General features: G+C 45.4%; 1 protein-coding gene across 1 annotated transcript in view; it reads right to left on the minus strand.

Moving 5' to 3' along the window:
• Positions 1-13,132, minus strand: part of CCDC6 (coiled-coil domain containing 6) — a 105,285-nt gene that overhangs the window by 10,690 nt on the left and 81,463 nt on the right. The window contains exons 5-7 of the mRNA XM_059397459.1: positions 11,277-11,437; positions 5,638-5,794; positions 2,822-2,922 (exon numbers count right to left, since the gene is read on the minus strand). Of these exons, the coding sequence (XP_059253442.1) occupies positions 2,822-2,922; positions 5,638-5,794; positions 11,277-11,437 (419 nt within the window). The remainder of the gene's footprint in view (positions 1-2,821; positions 2,923-5,637; positions 5,795-11,276; positions 11,438-13,132) is intronic.

The following is a 13,132-nucleotide window of genomic DNA, read 5'->3' on the forward strand; positions in this document are numbered from 1 at the left end:
GAACTCACGGATATTTATTTTTTGTTTGGGTTATAATCTAACATGACATCATTTCTTCTGTTGCTCAGATTGTTCCAGCTTTGGCCTTTGGGAGCTCTTTTGGTTGGCACCTCTGTGGTGTCTTGCTGTTTTCTTAGCACTGCCTTACCCTGCAACATTCCCAGATTTCCCAGGTTCATCCTGTCCCCTGCCTGCTCTGTGCCCTAGACAGAGCCATTTCTCCAAGAAGTTCCCAGTTCTCTTCACTGGAGAAGGGAATTAGAAACCAAGATCTGGGCAGTGGGTACACTCGGATGTGGCTAGTGGGGTGCAGACCCTCTTTTGAACTTCGTTTTTCCACATCTGTGATTTAGGCACATCAAAATAGGCTAATTGGAAGTATTAGCATCAAAATATGCTAATAGGCTGCTTAAAACAATGGACAACCTGAAAGGTTAGCTGTTGACAAGTAACTCTCTCCTTGTGGTAACCCACACATGTAAGTCCACACATTATTAAGAGGAGGATCTTTGATAAGCTCTTGGAAATATGTCTTTCAATTCAACTGAAGGAGAACTTAAAGTATTTCAACAACTTGATGAAATGCAAGACTGCCAATGTTAATCAGAAACGGCAAGCGAAGGAACGAGCCAAAATGATTAAAATGGAAATGAAAACTATATATATAATATATATATATACACACACAACATAATTCCACTAAGAAAGTGATTAGATATTCTTAATACTGAGCACTTCCTCCAATAAAAACTGAATTGAAAAGCAAATTTGAAAATTCAGGTTTTGCTCATGTACTATGTATAGGACTATAAGGGACTAGATTAGGAGTAATTCTGCTGCCAAATAAGATAAAATCTACTTTGATGATATTATAGAACTTAAAATAAGACACAAATGTTCTTCTCACTTAGGCTGGCTGAAAGAAAAAAAAGAATCTGGTGTTACTTATTTCTTAGTTTAAGGAAAAGCAAACAGGTTGTCTAACAGGCAAGTCCCCGATACAGGGACAGGGACAGTGAGAGTTCAAATTATGTACACAGAGTAAGATATTTTTGTAGAATACCTGTAACAAGAGAAGTTAATATTCCCAACCAAGGTCTGACTTTTGCTTTTTCTCTATTCAAAGACCTCAACATTAGACTTAATGAATTGGAAAACAGATGCCTCTAAGGACCTCTTTAGGTTTAGATAAATCAAACAGAAAGCTAAATAAATTATACTGAATATGAATCAGTACCATCATCTCCATATTGCTTCTTCCTAATGCATGCCTTCCTTTACATCAATAATTCAGAAGGCAAAGAAGACCTTTATCATGGTAATGGACCCTGAGTGCTATTTGGGGGAAACTGAGGCAGCAGGGAAAGGGAGCTTTCAGAGAGATGTAAAGGCCACCAGAGAATGGGAGACACAGATGTAAGAGCATCCTTGGGGCAAGAACAAGGGGAGATGATCATGTACTGATCCAGGATGCGAAGCCCTTTCGGTTTGCAAACAGCTCTTTACCCTGCCTGAACTGGATAGAAGTTGCCCTGCTTTGTGCTGGGCTCTTTTGATTTCTCCTCTTAGAAAAAAAGAAAGAAAGGTCACAGCAGCATAGCACCGGGAAGGACCCTAACCTCGGTGTGTCTGTGGCAACGTGCACTGCCGGGGCATTTCCCCTTGGCCCCCTGAAGGGTCTTCCGCACTTTCCACAGTTCCAACAGCCCAAGTGAGAGGGTCCCCAACACTCAGCTGTTCTACTCTCCAAAACCACAGAGCCTTTCCTGCCGCCATCCCTCCAAGCAGGCACCTTGCTTTATTCTGCTGTGAAATTCTCACACTCACACACACACACACACACACACACACACACACACACTCTTTCTCTCTCTCTCTCTCTCTCTCGCCAGCTCTGTTTAAAATCTGTTTACCAGCAAGCACAAAAAACTCAGACTTGTCCCTTCAGTCACAAGATGCGAACCTTTGGCTCGCTACCTTTTCTTTTCCTCCCTCCATTCCCCTCGCTAGTCCCCCGCCCCTGCTTCCTCTTTCTTCCTTGCTGGATCATTTACTTGCCCTCCTGGCCTGACAGCCCCATGCTGTGCTGGTTCTGAGCCAGAGACCCTGGGGGGGGGCGGGGAGCTTTCAGGGTCAGATGAAGACAAGCACGCCTTTGAGGGAAAGGCTTGAAGACCCAAGCCAGATGCAGGAGCAAAGCCAAAAGCGAGGCCAACTCCTTCTTGCAGGGCCTGCCTACTAGGCCCCAGTCCTGCTCACCAGTCGTCACCAGGAATGTCAGGGGGCAGCTTGTGCTGCAAAGAACCCAAGCTTGGGAAGCAAGAACCGGTCCACCTTGCCCCCTTCCTCGACCTGTGACCAGAGCCACTTAACTTCTGAATCACTGCTTCCTCAGTGGGGAAGATGATGCCTACGTTAATTATTCTGACGGCAAAAATGAAAAGATGTATGTAAAACCTAATAACAGAACCCACAGGAGATGGGTTACGATCCATCTGAGACATCTGTCCAAGGCTTTGTCAATCCACTGGAACTTAAAATCAGTCAGAGACAGTCTTTTTAAAAAGAATCTTTGGAGTTAAATTCCTTTTCAACAACAACAAAAAATTTAAAAACACCAGCTGGCACTGTAACATTTACGCCTAAAAATTTTAGGCTAAAACTCAGGCTTAATGGTGATTTGTTTTTGATGTATCTGAAAAACACATGACTGTTCTTCCTCTGCTTACAAGATTTTTATATGCTAAAAGGGAACACATCCGGGGAGGCTTATTAAATGTACCAGAGATCACTCACAGGGTAACTGAGACCGTGTACTCACCGGGTGATATGGGCCTGCTTGAACTCGGAGACGGTGTGTAAGGGATCGGGCTGGACACAGTGCGAGGTCTTAATCCTTGGGCAGACATCTCATTAAAATACCTAAGAGGAAAGGGGGGAAGTATCAGAATTGCGTGCATTTCAATAGTTCCTAAGGGAGCTCCTATGAGATAATGTTCGGGGTTCAAATCTTGAGGTCAAACCCCCGGGTATTTGGAGAGTGATACTATAAGCTAGGAGACTCCGGGGTCACAAAGCTCCACTGCTTGGCAAGCCCCTCTTCCCAGGGGTACAGGTTAGGGAAATCTGGAATATCCTAGCTCCAGGGGGAGGCCTCCTAACAGAACTGTGTTGTACGACAGAGAGGGCTGGGCTTTTCTTCATCACACGACAGCTATGTAGAAATCTACCTCCACTGTGCTGAAGATTAGACACATCCATGTTTTGATGGCTATATTTAAACTGTTATTTGAGCCGCAAACCCACTCAAGCCCTCTAAGATTTATGTCATCAAATTAAAGCATACAGGTAATGGGAAAAAATAAATTAAGAGGTAAAAACAAATCGCAAAAATTAAAATTAAAATTAAAGCTTAAAGCTTAAAGGTCACGGTATTCCCGCAAACTGGAGGTCAATCATTTATGAGGTAAGCCTGGCTTAGCGAACAGCCAAAGACCCAGCACTCCACACCTACGGGAGTCGCACTTGGCCACGCCATGCTGGCTCAGACTTCTTCCTGGACGTGGAAGTCACACCAGACCTGAGGAACCTCAGGCCTGATGGTCAGGAATGTCAGCCTTCATTCTGTGAATGAGCACAGAACGCTGACAAGCAGAAATCTCTGCTCAAGAGTCTTCCCCATCAGCTACCCTCCACAGGCCTTGCAGCCAAAGGAAGCGCCGCGCGTGCAAGCCGCTCTGTCCCGGGGAATATCACAGCCCCAAAGGTCCTCCGGCAGTTTGCAAGAACGTTACCAAGGCTACTTCCATTCTGGGCCATTTGGCTCACAGAAAACCAGGCTCCCCAACCTGCCACAAAGCTCTCAGCCAGACAGCCACCTGCAACCTCTGCCTGCCCTCTTGAACAGCCCAGCACAGTGGCCCCAGGTACTGACTCTACCCAACTCCCGCAGGCAGCGAAGACCACCTCTTGCTCTTTAAGAAATAAACACATTTTAGACAACTTAAGTTTCCAACTATTTTCTTTCTCCCCAAGGTGACATCACCATTCCTAACAGGGAGAGGAGAAATCTCAGTTGGGCAGCAGTACTCTAGCTGGGATAATGTGACCTACGAAAGATAAGGCAAATCTTCTGGAGTCGATACCAGTTCTGGAAAATATCTATATATCTATCTATCTGGAAGCCTGAAGTAGCTCCAGTATTTTCACCACGGTTGGAAGATACTGTCCCTCAGAGTGCGTCCTTCAAAACCAAGTACAGGGCATTGTGTACTGTTAATAACTGGTCCACTCCGTGTCTTAAGGTAGTTAATAAAATAGTTATCTGGTATTCAAGCTTATGTTTTTAGTCAAATGACTGTCAGAGGCCAAGGATTTCAGAGAGAAGGGAACATGTCAGAAAGAAATCAGTGAAATTCAAGGTCAGGATAACAGTTTTATGATATAAACTTTTGAGAAAGAATCATCTTTCCAAATGAGGACACACACAGATATTTTAAATATAACCCATTATTCTGTTTTTATAAGTTTTTTATTATAAAAATACAGACCTTCATTATAGAAAATCTCAGGTTTTTCTTAAAATGATAATACCACTATCTATATAGCAAGTTGATCAAAAGTTTATTAATAACTCTCTAGAGCTATCCATGGAAAGAGAAAGGAAATGATTTTGATGTGTTTTGGTGTCGACAAGTCAAGATGATTCATCATGGTCATCTGCAGACTCTGCTCTCATCTGACTGCCCAGTCCTGTTGAAGGGAACGCTCAAGGAGGCTCGGTCTTACCCCTCACTCTGACACCAACACATAAGGCTAAGGCAACCCTGATCCAGAACACAGAATTTCCCTGCAGAAATGATCTGGTTCAGAGAAAGCCCAATTTCCCAAATGCTGGATTTCTCTGATGATTGAATAATTTTAGTTTTTTCAAGTTGGATTTGCTGCTGATTCTAACAATCGCCTCAGTCCCAAGTACAAGGGGTCTGTGGGAGTTGGGGGTGGGGGGGAAAGACTGTGGATGGGACAAATGCTGGGGCCATTTCCTCTAGTCAACCACAGATGACCCTCTTACTTCAGCCCATTTCTCAGTGGGACAATGAGAGGGCTTGACACAGACTCTTGAGCAGAGACAGGGGACGCACTGGTTTTGGTTTTTTAAAGTAGCTCCAACAAGGCCCAGAAGTTTCCAAGTTGTTAAGGCAAGGCCTCTCCTTTCAGCAACCCCCACCTGCCTCCTGCTGATCCTTCCACCCAGGCACAGTGCGTTACCTCAGGCCGCAGAAGCCTGCTCATCCACATCCGGGCGTAAGATGCTCCCGTCCTTTAAACAAACACAGGGCAGGAGGAGACAAACCCAGCAACTAGGCAAACTCTGTCTCTCTATACGTAACCCCCATTTCTCTCTCGACCACGTAATTTTGGAAAGGCAAGTTCTCGGTCTTTTTGTGTTTCAGGAAAACGGTCCCCTCCTCCCTTTCCCCAGGCTCAGCCCCGGCTGTCACGCGCGGCTGTCTGTCACCACCACGCAGAAGCGTGGGGGCCGCCTCCTTCCACATCTGACCGGATGTGAAGGGAGACCCCCTGGAGCCTGGTTTGGTCTGGCTTCCTCACGAGGCAGGGAAGACGCGCGCGCACCTTTCGTCGTCCATTTCCAGGCTGGACTCGCTCTCGGAGAGCTGCCGGCACAGGGCTTCCCTCCGCTCCATCTCCCGCTGCAGCTTCCTCTGCAGCCGCAGATTCTCCTCCCGCATGTGGCGCTCCTCCTCCAGGTACTGGGCCATTTTCTCAGAATCTGTAAGGCCAGAATTCTCCATTCAGCCGTGTTCCGTGCGGTCACACTCACACCTGAGCTAAGAACACTGCGGTCAGGTTCCCGTGCCGCAAAGAATCGCGCTCCCTCTCCCACATGAAGGGGATCTGGACTTATAGATCACCCCCACGGACCCCAGTTCCCCAACAAGCTGCATGTACAAGAAATGTAAGAAGTGCCATGGCACTGGGAGGTTAGGTATTTTCACGCCCACTTGGGTGCCTTCTACAGTGAAGCCTGGGGAAGAGGAAATGGTGGAGTGGCAGCACCGGGAGCCTTCCCCGCTGCTGGAGCCCACAGGGGCGGGGGCCCAGCCAGGGCAACCAGCTCAGCCCTGGGTTCCCCTCAGGGAGGCACCAGCTCTGCTGCTCCTCAGCTCCAGACACAGAGGGAGCCCATCACACCCGCCAGCACGCCGGGAAAGACCGCTGCACTAGAACCCACTTGGTAAGTCAGAATTCTGTTTATGAAAATAGGAACAGACACAGTAAACAACTGGAGGTGAGTATGTCAGGTGGAATTTCTGGTGTGTCTGTGAGACTGTTTTCCTGACCCAGGCCCAGCCTCTCTGAGGTTCCTCAGGCACCACCCTGTGTGATAAGGACACAGCAACAATACTGGTTTCCTAGCCCAGAGCTGATTCGTCCCAGCATGAGACACTGGAAGTGGCGGAGCCCCTTGTTTTGACTCTACAGGAATCTGAAATTTGGGGCTGCCATCTTCATAAGGTTCTAGAATCTCCTTGTGCCAAGTTCCCTGGAGCTTTCACCAGCCCTGCCCTCCTGAGGGGACTCTGTGCCGGATTGTGGGGTACCTGCCAGCACCATTCCAGTGAATGGTAAAACCTGTCCCCACCTCTGACAGAATATGTGAAGTCACCAAAATAATATCGATATACAATTCAGTATCAGCCCATCATCTTGCTTCCTTCCTTTTCCCTCCTCTCAGCCAATGAACTTGGGAAAAGTAAACTCTCCATCTACTTCTCTTTTGTGAAAAATAGCTACGAACCCAAGAGCGGTCACAATCATGTTTAAGAGAGCCCCACAGGTTACTGCTCCGTATTATTAGCCCACTCCAAATTCTTTCAAGGAAGGAGGAGTGAGAGTTCCACACTAATCATTTCTTTCCCACAAATTGACCCTACTTCGACTCCTAAATCTATCCAATTAGTTTCAGTTTTAAGCACCTCTATGAAGGTCTGGTGTTTTAGCAAATAATGACTTTTGATGGTAGGAATTCCATGATTTCCAAGACAGCATCATTACAGAAACTATAAAAGCTCTTGAATATCCTTACTTTAGAAATTCAAATAAAAATGCCAAAAACACTAAGTTATTAAACACTATTATGTGCACTAAACACTAAATCCCTCAGTTGTTTTCAATATAACCAGAAACCCTGCTGTCTAATCCAGATGCAAAAATCTCTTTAATTGAAGGCAAGCTGGGAAAATATTTACAAAGTACACGTTTAATATAAACGATTTAAATTATTTCATCCCAAATATGCAAGCCGGCAGAATTTTTTCACTAGCTCAACAGGAAGCACTAGATTGGGTCCTTGGAGTATTACTGTTTCTAGAATAAGAGGGGTGGCTGTTGGAGCAAGCTGCCTTTCTTTTCCATAAATAGGAAAGTTTCAGAGAACTGAGGATTTATGAGGCTTCAAGAATAATCATTTAAGAGGAAACACTGTCTTTGTCTTTCAGATGCAACCCTTCAGCATCTGGGGATATCAGCAGGGGGATCCTTAAGCAATAATCTATACACAAGACCATCAGTCAGCAGGAGTGATGGCTGGGGGACTTTCCTGGCACCTGGGCAATTAACCCAGAAGCCAGAGGACAGAGAAGGCACCAGGCCCATCACCTCTGGGTGGCACAGGCCAGCCTCAGATGCTGACACCATGGTATGCCTTGGGTGCCCTCTGCTGGCACATCACCACACCTGACTTCAAGACTGGATTTACTCCATTGAGTCACCCTGTCTGTCACCTTTTCTCACACAGAGCTCCCTAAGACTTAGGGGCCACAGCTGATGCTTCCACCATCTTTAGCCATCTTGCAACACTCAAAGATGACATCAACAGAGGATGACTTCACAGACTCCAAACAGCTGGGTCTCCTATGATCCAAAGGTGGCCTGTACATTTTATATCCCCTTTCAACTTTATGGTTAGAAAATGCTGGTGCCCAGGCCGCTCCACAAACAGATCAGAACCCTGTGGGCGAAGCCTCTCCACCACTGTACTGAACAGTCCCCAAGGGATTCTTATGTTCATCCCGAGCTGAGACCCACAGGGAGACAAGTCCAAGTTCTGACACAGCAGACCTGGAGGGTGAGGAGCCAAGAACCCAGCAGCAGCCCAGGGAGGCAGGCTACCTGACCTCGGTCACTAACTCATCCTCTAAACCAATCCAGACCAGCTGTGAGCCAGCCCGTTGCCACGTGTCCCTCCTTACATTTAGCCTTCTCTGCCTTCACAAAATCAAAATGGCACTTATGGATGCCTCTGTCCGCATCGGCAGGCTCTTCAAATACCAGATATTGCCACAGGAACAAAGTAAAGGGAATGAAAAATTCTTCCTCAATTTCTTCTAAAGGTTTTGTCTGGGGCACAAGAAAGAAAAATGTAAGCCGGTGGCACAAAAAGACCTCTGTCTGTCCGGCAAACCAAAAACTCAAAAAATACCCTAACATATCTATTATTTGAGAACTCGCTGATTCGTTTTCATAAAATGTATTATCATGGTTCTCAACTCAAGGGTACACATCAGAATTCCTTGTATTAAAAAAAGATGGAGGGCTGGTTTCTACTAGCATGAGCCCAGAAACTATGAGGTTAGACAGAATAACAGACCCCCAAAGATGTCCACATCCTAATTCCTGAGGTCCATGACGATGTCACTTTAGGCGGCAAAAGGGACTTTGCAGATAGGATTAAGTTAAGGATCCTGAGATGGGAACTTATCCTGGATTATCTGGCTGGACAAACGTCAGGCCAGCGTTTCGTAAAAGGAGGCAGGGGGTCAGACTGAAAAGGTGCCATGGGTGCAGGCAGGAATGCTGCTCAGGCAGGGAAGGGGCTCTGAGCCACAACACGCAGGCAGCCTCTGAATGCTGGAAAAAGCAAGGAAACAGAGTCTCCCTTAGGGCCTTTTACAAGAAACCAGACCTGCTGACACCTTGATTTTAGGCCACCGAGACCTATTCTAGACCGCAGACCTTCAGAACTGCCTTAAGCAACTAAGGCTGTGGTCATTTATTATGGCAACAAGAGGAAATGAACACCATTTCTTACAGGTTCCAAGGATGATCCTGAGTCACCAACCCAGATCCACTACCGGACTAGAACTTGCAATGAACTTTAGAGAAGGAAACAGAAAGGTAACTATCACCGAAAATTTAAATGCATAGTCACTGGACTCTGTAATTCCACTTCTAGAGTTTATCCCTTCAGTGTTCTTGCTCGGGTGTCAAATGTGGGGACACAGATGTTCACTGTGGTTGCAGCATGACAACCAGAAAGGGCCCGTTGACACAGGACATATAGCATCATGGGCGATGCCTTCTAAGACTCCCAGTGGGTGCCCAAAACTAAGGATGACCCCAAACCCTGAAGATACTATGTATTTTCCTAAATATACACACTATGACAAAGTTTAATTTTTTAAATCGGGCACAGGAAGAGGTTAACAAAGTAATAATAAACTAGAACAATTTTAACAATATAGGATACTATATGTTATATGAAGTGGTCCCAGTCTCTCTTGTGGGGGACCCAGGGCAGGCCACTCCACGATGGGCCACTTTGGCAGGAACAGTATTTTGAGGTAAAGCAATCCACACCCATCAGATTCAGGAAAAGCTCTTTATTGCTCCCCAACTGCCTGCCTTTATCAGGAAGAGAATTACCACTACAGATTCTTCTTTATCTACAAAACTTAACCACATAATAGGGCAACCTTTGTTTTCTAAGCATTTCCTCTCACCTTCCTGCTAAGGGTCTGTCTCCCTTTGTACTGTCAGCACACCACCCCTCTCTTTAGCTCAGGTTAGCTTCCCAGTGCCTGACTGTCCTTGGAATTTCCACATCTGTGTGGAGTCCCCGTACATATGCTATTAGATTTGATTTTCTCCTGTTAATCTGTCTCATTTCAATTCGATTCGTAGTCCAGCTAGAAGAACCTTGAAGGGCAGAGAAAGGTCTTCCTCCCCAACACTCTCAAAACATCCTGCCTGGCTGTATTTGCCCTCCTCGTGATGATGTGACATGACACGATGCCTATGTGAGGAGATGAAGTGAGGGGAATGACACAGGCATTGGGACACATCATCAGGCTTCTACTGCTCTTCTGAGCGTAAGGCAGGAGGGTCACCTGCCTCCCGACTGGGCTGACACTATGGAAAGTGAAGCTGTGTAGGTAAGAAGGCAGTGGTGTATCCCCAGAACCAAATACGAACCAGCCTTTTAGAAAGGGAATCAGAGAGCTCTCTACATGTATTGGCAAGGAAAAACTTGCAAGATACAGTAAGGAAAAATAGATAAATACAAAAGAGTGTGCTCGCTGTGCTGCTTTTAGTATAAAGTAAGTTTATCCAGACACATACATGTATCTGGAAGAAAAGATAAAAAAGTGTCTAACCACGAGACATGGGCGGCTGGGGTCAGGGGCGAGAGGGAGAGCCCCTCCTCCCCTGCGCACCCAGCTTGGCACTGTCCGTTCAAACGCCTCTGAGCAGCCTGCACAAGGAAATGGGGAAAACCCAAGCAAATGCACAGTGACCTCATCAAGTGTTCAGAAATCTAGTTCCCCTGATTTCCAACTCAACAACTGGACATTTTCCCAATCCGTAAGGATACATTTTTTTTTTTTTTAAGATTTTTTCTTTATTTATCTGACAGAGATCACAAGTAGGCAGAGAGGCAGGCAGAGAGAGAGGAGGAAGCAGGCTCCCTGCTGAGCAGAGAGCCCGATGCGGGGCTCGATCCTAGAACCCTGGGATCATGACCTGAGCCGAAGGCAGAGGCTTAACCCACTGAGCCACCCAGGTGCCCCCGTAAGGATACATTTTTAAAGCATTTATTCTTCAAATGCGAAAATGTTAGCTGACACTAAAATTTAGTAAGGATGATACATGCTCTGGTCTCTGCCTTTGTTCCCTGAAAGTACATTTGTGAACACAGGGAGAAGCATAAAAATAATACCCCGATTCTGGACCCTCCCACAATTATTTGATTTTCTAGAAGTACTTGAGACTATTTGCCTGTCCTACTGCAATATTTTCAAAAATAATCCATTCCAGGACAGAAAGGTTTCTATATGCATGTATTGGTAACGGACTACAGGATGGATCTGACCCATGCAAATCCAACGGTCAATACTGGTAAAAGCCTGTGCTTGGTAACTGGGTTGCCTGTGCACACAGAAGACCGGGGAGAGAAACCAGGGGCTACGTACGCTGTAACTGAGCGGCTCTCAGCTGCTTCTTCAGCCTTTCCACTTCATTCTTTAAAAACCTGATGTGGCGCATCATGTTTTCTGGAGAGTCTATCTCCATGGAGATGTCTCTAGGCGACGGGGGAGCAGAGACCGGCTGGTCTAATTTCTCCTGCAGGATTCTTCCGTGAAAAGAAAAATTCCAACAATGAAAAACAGTTTCCCTTAAAAGACAAAACATACTAGCTGGAGGGTTTGTTTTCACGGCAAGCTCCTGTGAGTCATCAGAATTCACAGGGTTGACAGACTCAGGCTCTGCCCGTTTTATACCCACTTTGGGTCTCCCTTACCTAGTATCCAGGTCAAGGTCAAAGGGCAGAGCTGAAGGATCCACCCTCCTTTTTTTCTTTTAAATGCTCGCCGGTAATTAAGCATTAGTGAAAAAGTCGTCAGCATTTGTTTCTGATTATTATGCCTGGCATTCAGTAGGCACTCAAATTATCTGCTGACTCAATGCATCACATCGGTTTGTGGGAACAGAGATACTAAAGAAATTTCACTCTCAACGCTTTCTGGTAAATGCTTCTGAACTCCGTACTAGGGTTCCCTTGGAAGGAGACACCACACAGACTCCACTTCTAAAATTCCCTCCTAAAAAATTCCTAGGAGTGGGGCAAACTGGGCTGAAGGCCCTTTGCTTCTATTCAGAGCACAAGTGAAAAGGTAAAGAACAAAACCAAGCCACAATCATTGGGTTAATAATTGGTGGTCCCACCTTCTCTAGCAATTACCACTAGTTTGAGGCACAAGGAATGTGAATATTCAACAGCTTTTCACTGACCAAATGATACATCATATTGTTTAACACAATACTTTGGCACTTACACATATAAAACCTCCAACTGTGTTCTGTAAAGGAAGAGAGACTGGCAATAGACCTCTAGGCTCCCCTTTCATAAGCTGCTAGGCTCTTGGTTTGATTTGGCTTTTAACTTTTACCTTTAAGTTTGCCCAACTGCAAATTGTGAATTACCTTCAGGCCTGCCCTTGTTGAGAAAACTGGCATGTTAAACATTGTAATGGTCCTGCATTTACTGTATTAAATACTCTTTCATAATTCAATTTATTAGCACCGCTACAATAATGCAAAACACACCCAATTCAACAACAGCTTGAATATTTCCCTAGAGATACAGCTCTGATTTTCACTTTTCTTAAAGCCTGTGATAGGACTGTATTTTGCAAATTTAGAGATGAACTCAAAATAGCTTACGGATGCTCATCCAAACCAAATACTTAAGGCAAAAAGGACTCTGGTTAGCAAACAAAAGATCCTAGTGAAGTAGATTAAGAACATTTTTAAAACTCCCTTTCTACACCCCCACACACATCCCACATACAGAACACCCTGCCATTCTTCAAGTCCTGCTCCATCACCCAATGGATGCACCACTGAAAAATCAGGACACGAAGGGGTCCAAGAAACGTCTGCTGTTGAAGGACATGTCACACCATGTACACACATTTAGCACAACAATTCCTAACCTTAACAATGTGCAAGTATTTACAGTAAGTCTTCACGCCAATAGATAATAATTTTCCTATTAAAATCTCAGCCTTCCTGTTGAAATACATTCTAGAGATGTGTAATAACTAGCCGTACACCATCCACAACCGAAGCACTTGAAAAAACGGGGGAAGCCAGTTCAATAAGGTAAGACGCTGAAATTGCAACGATCTTTCCTGAACAATTTAAAGAGGAACCATTAGCACCTTGACTAATGTCTTCATACACTTTGTCCCAAAGGAAAGGAAATTTGGGACTAGAAGAGAGAAACAGAAAGAAATAGAAATAGAAAAAGAAATAGAAAGATGCA

The sequence above is a fragment of the Mustela nigripes genome, chromosome 4, assembly GCF_022355385.1.
Source record: "Mustela nigripes isolate SB6536 chromosome 4, MUSNIG.SB6536, whole genome shotgun sequence".
Classification (NCBI taxonomy): domain Eukaryota; kingdom Metazoa; phylum Chordata; class Mammalia; order Carnivora; family Mustelidae; genus Mustela; species Mustela nigripes.